At 35.9% G+C, this 9209-nt stretch overlaps 1 protein-coding gene across 1 annotated transcript; it reads right to left on the reverse strand.

Moving 5' to 3' along the window:
- Positions 1-2684: 2684 nt before the first annotated feature.
- Positions 2685-8420, reverse strand: LOC128635832 (myoblast determination protein 1 homolog A-like). Its single transcript, XM_053688943.1, has 3 exons — positions 7668-8420; positions 6286-6364; positions 2685-3446 (listed from the first exon to the last, which is right to left on the reverse strand). Exons 1-3 carry the CDS (start codon positions 8181-8183, stop codon positions 3202-3204), a joined length of 840 nt encoding a protein of 279 aa, XP_053544918.1. The 5' UTR covers positions 8184-8420; the 3' UTR covers positions 2685-3201.
- Positions 8421-9209: the final 789 nt, after the last annotated feature.

Raw genomic sequence — 9209 nt, forward strand, 5'->3', positions numbered from 1 at the left:
TCTTTGGCATCGTGGTTAAAGCTTTTGATTCTTCAAGCTTATTTGGAGTCGGGTTTTTGCCTAAGAGAATTAAAGCTCATTCTATTAGATCATTCTCCACTTCGTGTGCTTTTAAGAATGAAGCTTCAGTTGATCAGATTTGCAAAGCAGCAACTTGGTCTTCTTTGCATACATTTACTAAATTCTACCGTTTTGATGTATTTGCTTCTTTGGAAGCAGTTTTTGGTAGAAAAGTTTTTCAGGCAGCTATTTCAGTTTGATTCTTCTGCTTATGTTTTAAGATTTTCTTTTCATTTATGAGAATAAACTTATATTTTGGGTTGTGGGTTAATTTTTTTCAGCGAAAAATGGCTGTTTTTATTTTATCTCTCCCTCTCTAGTGACTCTTGCGTGGAGTTCCACATCTTGGGTATTGCTATCCCATACGTCACCAGCTCATGGACTCTTGCCAGTTACATGAAAGAAAACATAATATATGTAAGAACTTACCTGATAAATTAATTTCTTTCATATTGGGAAGAGTCCATGAGGCCCACCTTTTTTATGGTGGTTATGATTTTTTGTATAAAGCACAATTATTTCCAAATTCCTATGTTGATGCTTTTTACTCCTTTCTTTATCACCCCACTACTTGGCTATTCATTAAACTGAATTGTGGGTGTGGTGAGGGGTGTATTTATAGGCATTTTGAGGTTTGGGAAACTTTGCCCCTTCTGGTAGGATTGTATATCCCATACGTCACTAGCTCATGTACTCTTGCCAATATTAAAGAAATTAATTTATCAGGTAAGTTCTTACATAAATTATGTTTTTTATGTTTTACTGGTGTACGAAGACTGTCATGTAGTAACTATTTCAATAAGCTGGGGTTTTAAAGGGACATTAAATACATTTCATTAGTATAAATTGAGGATAGTCCTTCTAATCATGGATGCCGCCATATTGAAATCTATTTTTCACTGCATTCCAGGGCTGATGAATTTGCACATGGGCAGAAAGTAATGTGTTTTTTTACTGACTGATAATCACAATTAATTATATTGCACCTAGCATCTAGGAAGCATTATCAGGAACTACGCATTTGATACGACTACATTTCAATTTAAACAGCTTTTAGTTCAAATAATAACGTATAACATATCTAAAAACAGCTCTTTTATATGAATATGAGTATATTGTGGCTTTATTACAGCAGAATTATAAAATAAAAAGTAAAACTTAAAATTGTGCTGCAATTCATAATATAGAAATATGTTTAATGTGCTATTTGGAATGCTGGTATTTTAGCAGTGACAGAATAATACTAAATCCTGTAAATGTCATAAAAAAATGTTTATTAAAGGGTCACTGAACTCAATTTTTTTTCTTTTGTGATTCAGATAGAGCAGCAATTTTATAGCAACTTTCTAATTTACTCCTATTATCAAATTTTCTTCGTTCTCATGCTATCTTTATCTGAAAAAGAAGGCATCTAAGCTAAGGAGCCAGCCAATTTTTGGTTCAGACCCTGGACAGCACTTGTTTATTGGTGGGTGAATTTATCCACCAATCAGCAACAACAACCTAGGTTGTTCACCAAAAATGGACCGGTATCTAAACTTACATTCTTGCTTTTCAAATAAAGATACCAAGAGAATGAAGAAAATATGATAATAAGAGTAAATGAGAAAGTTGCTTAAAATTGAATGCTCTATCTGAATCACAAAAGAAACAAAATTGGGTTCAGTGTCCCTTTAAATCAAATACTGAAAACTCAACTCAGTAACTTCTCTCATGGCTGAGAGTAACTATTTAATCTGAGATTCACAGGAGACCTATTGGATAGTTCATCTGGAATCCACCAAAAATAATGTTTTCTATACTCCTCGTCCTAGATGTTTTAACAGCATTAAACTAGAAATATATTTAATTCATATGAAGGTGAGTAATTAAACATGCTAAAAATATTTATTTGCAGGAAAAAGTTTAAATTGATTTTGAAAACAGGAAATGTATGTATGTATGTATGTTCTGGGGATTAGCATCTTGCACAGAAGCACAACTACACCAGCACTATTAGTGAAAAAAAACAAGCCTAAAAAATCTAAAAAAATGTTTTATTTGGACCAGTGATATTGTATCCTTTTTTTCTATAAAAAGGAATAGATTTTTAATTTAGTTTAAAATGCAAAACATAAATAATCATATTTTAATTATTTCCTTTATTTTCATAGCAAGAGAATATTTCATATTTATTTATTTACTTAAACAAATAACAATGTTGTTTATAAAACTATATTTTCATCCTCCTTATATGTCATTTGTTGGGATTGAATATTAATATTTAAAGAGGAATTTACCCTCACATATTCTGTTTCATAGATTTGAAAGATCAGCAGTATAATTTTTTATTTTTTTAATATTAAAATCTATTAAACATACAGAGAGGACAAACTACTTTACTTAGCTCACCCAAAATTGTCCCAAAAAATAAAATGACTTCTAAAATTTTTTTAATTATGTATTTTAAAGTACTGATTTAAAAAACTATATATATTTACAGTACTTTATCCTGTAACTTATAGCTTCTATTTCTGTAAAAATTATGCATCGTTAAATTCTCTGTGATAGCAATTAGACGTGTCCTGTGTGCAGCATTCCCCTGTACAGTGTAGAATTACATACTGGAACACAAATATGCACAGTTTTATAAATAAAGTTTCTTTATTTAGAATATTATTGAAACCATCCTTAGCATCCACACTATATAAATATATAAAGTTATCATTTAGCACAACAAACCAAGCCATATTATTAAATATCTGTTCATCCTTGCTTTGCTTGTTAACTCTTATTTACAACCATATAAAAAAACATCTTACAAAAGTGGTCCACATATTTTCTTATATTACCCAAAGAAAGTAACAGATATTTCATAACCTTGTAATTCTGTAACATTGGTGTATTAAAATAATTATACATTTACCTAGGGAGGCAAATCATAACTGGATGGAAATATATTTAGGTTGTTTTCCCATATTATTTAAAATGGGAAAAAAGCTGGATTACTACATTTTATTGGAAATTAAATTAATAAATAAATATTTGACAAAGATTAATGAAATGTAGAGTAGTGGGAATTCTTAAAGATGAATGAAAAGTGGAAACTGTCAGTCTATAAAGTCTTTGGTTAATCAGAATGTAACAGCTTTGTGGAAACAGTTATAATACTTGGTATATGGTGCTGCTGCTGTCCTGGAGGAGTTGAGTGCATGTGATTGGGGAAGGGATAGTAATGTTACTGTCACTCAATGTCTCCCCCTGGAGGGGAGAACAGGGACTGCCTTCAGATCCACTTTCCACTGCAGGAAGAGAAGGGCAGTTTGGGGTTTCAGTGGAAATCCTCTCTACAATGCTTGATAGACAGTCTAAGCTAGAGATGACTGAGTTTTTCCCAGGCCTTGTATCTAAAGAAAAAAAAAAGAAAGAATAAACAAAACGTGGTAAGTCTTTTTCATATATTACACTGAAAAGTCAATTATTAGAGATATTAAAAATAGGTTTAGAATAATAAGAAATGACTGTTTACACATTTATCCAAAATTATTTTAAAAAAAGATAAAAGAATCAAAGTTTAATTCTATGGCTCAGCATGAATATTGGTTTTGCATCTTTATCAAACTCTATGGGGCCTATCTATCTATCTGAATGGAGCTTGATGGCCCGTGTTTCTGGCGAGTCTTCAGACTCGCCAGAAACAGCAGTTATGAAGCAGCGGTCTAAAGACCGCTGCTCCATAACCCTGTCCGCCTGCTCTTAGCAAGCGGACAGACATCGCCGCAATTCAACACGATCGAATACAATCGGGTTGATTGACACCTCCCTGCTGGTGGCCGATTGGCCGCGAGTCAGCAGGGGGCGGCGTTGCACCAGCAGCTCTTGTGAGCTGCTGGTGCAATGTTAAATGCGGAGAGCGTATTGCTCTCCGCATTTAGCGACGTCTTGCGGACCTGATCCGCACTGTCGGATCAGGTCCGCAAGACCTTTAATAAATAGGGGCCTATAACTCAATTCACAAAGCATAAAACAGCATATTTATATATTCCTACTTGCCTGCATGCTTGTGGTCTCTATGTCTATCTTTCTATCGTGTATCAAATATGTGATTTTATTGTTATTTTCAAAAGACTGTTTTGCAGTCATGGAGTAATTGAATACATTTTTAATATACTATGTTACTTGAAAAGTATTTGGTTTTATAAATACTCTTCTTCTGCATTTTAATAAATATTGGCATACAGGTAGTCATTGTTTTCAGAAATACTTGGAATATATATATATATATATATATATATATATATATATATATATATATATATATATATATTTATATTATTATTAGTATTATTATTCTTTATTTATAAAGCGCCAACAGATTCCGCAGCGCTGTCCATGGGTATCAAAGATAAAAGGGACAGTACAATATGAGACACCAGAAAAAAATTAACAAACAAATACAGGGGGAATTGGGAGCCCTTTTCCCGTGGGAACTTACAATCTAAATGGGTAGGAGGGTGAGAAACAGGAGGTGGGGACTGCAAAGGTGGGAATGATGTTAGTGTGGAGTTAGATGAGGGTAACTATTAGGCAAGTGGAATTCATTAGTTACTGATTTGGTGATAGGCTTCCCTGAACAAGAAGGTCTTTATGGAGCTTTTAAAGGATGAGAGGTTTGGAGAAAGTCAGACAACTCAAGGAAGTGTGTTCCAGAGGGTTGGTTCTGCACGAGAGAAGTCCTGTAGTCTAGCATGGGAGGAGGTGATAGTAGAAGAGGCAAGGAGTAGATCCTTGTTGGATCTTAGGGTATGGGCTGGAATATATTTGTTGATGAGTGAGGACAGGTGGGGTGGGGCTGCATTGGTAAGGGCTTTGTAGGTCACAGTGAGAAGTTTGAATTTAATTCTGCTGTGAATGGGGAGCCAGTGAAGGGGTTCACAGAGCATCAGGAGAGGTGGATTAGCCTAGCAGAGGCATTTAGGATGGATTATAGGGGGGAGTTGAGGCGGGAGAGAGGAAGGCCAGTTAGTAAAAGTATGTGTAATTACTAGAGAATGGATTAGCTGTTTAGTAATTTCAGCACTCAGAAAAGGACACATTTTGGAGATATTGCATAGGTGGTTGCGACAGGATGAAGAGAGCAATTGGATGTGGGGTATGAAGGACAGATTGGAGTCAAGTGTAACTCCTAGGCAGCGGACTTGGGGTGATGTTGAGATAGTGGTATCAAAGTGATAGTAAAGTTAGAAACTGGAGTAGAAATAGATGGGGGATTAGAAGAAGCTCAGTCTTGGACATGTTGATTTTCAGGTGGTGAGAGGCCATCCAGGAAGAAATGCCAAATAAGCAGTCGCTGATGTGGGAAAGGACAGAAGGAGAGAGTGCAGGGGTGGATAGGTAGATCTGAGTATCATCAGTATAGAGGTGATAGTTGAAGCCATGGCTACTGATAAGTTTACCCAGTAAGGAAGTATAAATAGAGAAGAGTAGAGGGCCTAGAACAGAGCCTTGAGGTACTCCAACAGACAAAGGCAATGAAGAGGAGTCGCCACCAGCAAATGAGACAGAAAAGGACCTATTAGAGAGATAAGAGTGGATCCAGGAGAGGGCAATGTCACAGAGCCCAAGGGAGCTGAGAGTCAGTAGGAGGGGATGGTCAACAGTATCAAAGGCACCAGACAGGTCAAGTAAGATAAGTATAGAATAGTGGCCATTGTTTTTAGCAGAAAAAAGATTGTTAGTAACCTTGGTGAGGGCGGTCTCAGTTGAGTGTTGGGGACCGAAGCCATATTGCAGGGGGTCAAGCAATGGGTTGGAAGATAGGAAGTGGGTTAGGTGATCGAAAACTAGTTTTTCCAGGACTTTTGAAGCTAGCGGAAGCAGTGATATGGGGAGGTAGTTTGCAGCAGAATTGGGGTGGAGGGACGTTTTTTTTTTAGGATGGGAGTGACCGTTGCATGTTTGAAGGATGATGGAAATGAACTAGTAGTAAGGGATCGGTTGAATATGTGAGTAAGAGCTGGGGTGAGGGTAGAAGACAGAGAAGGTATTAGATGTGAAGGGATAGGGTCAAGTATATATACACACACACACACACACATATATATATATAAAAATCTTTACTAGCCAACCATACTCAAGAACACCCAGCATCTCATGATGGAGATACTCTGGTGAATTCCTAGGTATACTAACTCATGAATAGTTTATGGCTGTATCTCTATTCAGAGTGGCACAAGCAATGCTTACCATTTGGTGTCTCACTGTAGTAACTGCTGTCATAGCTGTTTCTCCTCCTGGAAGTACATTTAGGTCCTGGGTAATCCATCTGCAAACAGGCAAGTAACACTATCAGTAAGAGGTTTAACAAACTGGTTTTAAACTCACAAACTGCTATAAAATGCTTAGTGGGATTTTTGCATGTGCCATTTCCATCCTTTATGACAGCCCAAAAGGCTTAGTTACAAATATATATATATATATATATATATATATATATATATATATATATATATATATATATATATATATATATTACAATATTTATAAATTACACAATATCCAAGTAAAAGGGAAAAGTAAAAAAAACTTAAGACTTAAAAAGGTTTTATCTAGTTATTTGTAACTGAACGCAATTTTTTTTCTTTCATGATTCAGATAGAGCATGAAATTTTAAGCAACTTTCTAATTTACTCCTATTATCTAATTTTCTTCATTCTCTTGGTATCTTTATTTGAAATACAAGAATGTAAGTTTAGATGCCGGCCCATTTTTGGTGAACAACCTGGGTTGTCCTTGCTAATTGGTGGATAAATTCATCCACCAATAAAAAAAACTGCTGTCCAGAGGTCTGAACAAAAAAAAACCGCTTAGATGCCTTCTTTTTCAAATAAAGATAGCAAGAGAACGAAGAAAAATTGATAATAGGAGTAAATTAGAAAGTTGCTTAAAATTGCATGCTCTATCTGAATCACAAACAAAAAAAATTGGGTTCAGTGTCACTTTAAATTTATGGCTCAGAAATTGTGTTTAGTAAAATTTCAAGAGCTAAACATATTTGCAGCCCTTTTGCTTAGCTCCACTGTGTGATTTATTTTACCAAGCATGGATTTCTAGTTGCTGAAGTTTGCATTGCATAGTAATTTGTGGAAAGCTGAGTGTGGTGTTATTTTTACATTCTTAATGCATGGTGTGAATGAAGGGACCACAGTGTTTTAGTGGGATATATAATCTATATGTGTGGCTGCGTGTTTGTGTGTCTATGGGTATCATTTAGTTAAACAATTTCAAAATAAAATATATCTATCAATTTATATATATAGATAGAAAGACAGACAGACAGGCAGACAGACAGACAGACAGATAGATAGATAGATAGATAGATAGATAGATCCAAAACTTTGAGATATAGATGTTGAAATGTTTAGAGTCATGTAATGAAACCACAGGTAACGCTTCTGACATAATGCACTAGACCACTGAGCTAAATATACCTCTCTTTGTGTCTTCATTAGTATTTGTGTGTGAATGTATTAGGTGGAACACAGCACTAGTAATTAAATTAATGTTAGATCCTGTATATTAAGCACTTGCCAGCTCATAGCACTCAGTGCCAGTTGTGCCACACTCACCATGCCATCTGAGCAGTTGGATCTGGGGCTGGAGGCATCTGAGTCTCCACTATAGTGTTCCAGTACAGGGTAGTAATTGTCATCTTGATCTCTGAGCAGAGCTTGGAGACTCTCAATGTAGCGAATGGCATTCTTCAGGATCTCCACTTTAGGTAGCCTTTGGTTTGGGTTGGTGGAAGTGCATCTCTTCAGGGTCTCAAATGCATCATTAACTTTGCTGAGCCTTCTCCTCTCTCGCATGGTAGCAGCCTTCCTGCGGTCAGCATTGGTGGTCTTCCTTTTGCAGGCTTTACATGCCCATAAGAGGCACCTGCCAGCCTGGTGATGCCCACTGGGTGCTCTGACATGCCCATCTTCATTAAGATGGTGATGTTCATCAGGCTTCATCAAACTCACATGAACCAGCCTGGGGTCTAAATCTTCAAAAAAGTGCATGTCAGAAGTATTAAAGCATGGGTCATCATAAAAGTCATCAGCTGCAGAGAAGGAGCAGAGAGAGCTGTCTGTAATCTCCATGTCGCGCAGTGGATGTGACAGCAAGTCTATGGGACCAGGAAAAATAAAAATAGGTCCAAATAAAAGTAAAAGACAAAATAAAAATAAAAAATCTATCAAATACTATTTTTAATCGTGTCTAAAGTTCAAAGATTAGATCCTAATTCCAGGATGATGTAAAAATCCCAAATTAGCACACCCTTGCCTCCCACTACATTGGGGAATTCTGTTGTATATAATAGATAAGGTGAGATGAGAGTCTAGTAGCTCTAGGGCACCTGATGATTGTCAAAAGAAGCACTATTTATCTGAAAGATAGAAGAGGGAGGGGGCCCCCAGCCTTGTCCCGTTACTTCTACTGACCAGCCAAAAGTTAGAGCTAGGGAGTGGGCGTTGTCTCCCTGTGGGACAGAGCTCCTGCTGATTAGCTGAGACATTAAACCCTCAGTGTAAAGTTCCACAAGTGAACAAACTTGTGTCAGTTTCATGCACCCATTGCGGGGTGAAGGGATGGTAGACTCTGAGAAATGCTGTTTATTCGTTGCTCCTCAGCTTGCTTATTTGAAATTTTCCAAACGAATGAGAATCAAAATTTTGTACGGTGCAGGAAAAGGATATCTAAATGTAATTATCTCTTTGTTTTTTGAGCTGTCTATTCGATTTATAATTTTATTTTTCATGAACAGGAAATTTATTTTTTTATGAAGAAGAAAAAGGATTGATATGCATTTTCACTTTGAAATATTATTTTTTAATGTAAGAAAAAAATTCTGAGAAACATTTAGCAGCCAGAGATAATTATTTAGCAATGGTTTATATATCTTGTTCCTTTAACAAAAACTATACGGTCATTTCATGCTTCATATGTCATGTAATTTTATCACTTATATCACATGTCGTTCTTGCTCTCTTTTTGTTCAGTTCCCAAGCTGAATATTTACAATTATTTAAATACCAATTGCTAATCTTAAGCCGTATTCAGTTCTGTAAATATCAACCACTATTTAAAATATGTGCATTTTTATGTTTTTTCTGCAACGCTGTTGT

Source organism: Bombina bombina, chromosome 7, assembly GCF_027579735.1.
Source record: "Bombina bombina isolate aBomBom1 chromosome 7, aBomBom1.pri, whole genome shotgun sequence".
Taxonomy (NCBI): Eukaryota; Metazoa; Chordata; class Amphibia; order Anura; family Bombinatoridae; genus Bombina; species Bombina bombina.

Bases quoted from the DNA above. Each gene is read 5' to 3' on its own strand.
- LOC128635832 (XM_053688943.1), bottom strand. From the start codon at position 8,183: ATGGAGATTACAGACAGCTCTCTCTGCTCCTTCTCTGCAGCTGATGAC. The intron at 6,365-7,667 runs GTGAGTGTGGCA...GCCTGTTTGCAG, and splicing joins CCAACTGCTCAGATGGCATG to ATGGATTACCCAGGACCTAA. The intron at 3,447-6,285 runs GTAAGCATTGCT...TTTTTTCTTTAG, and splicing joins CTACAGTGAGACACCAAATG to ATACAAGGCCTGGGAAAAAC.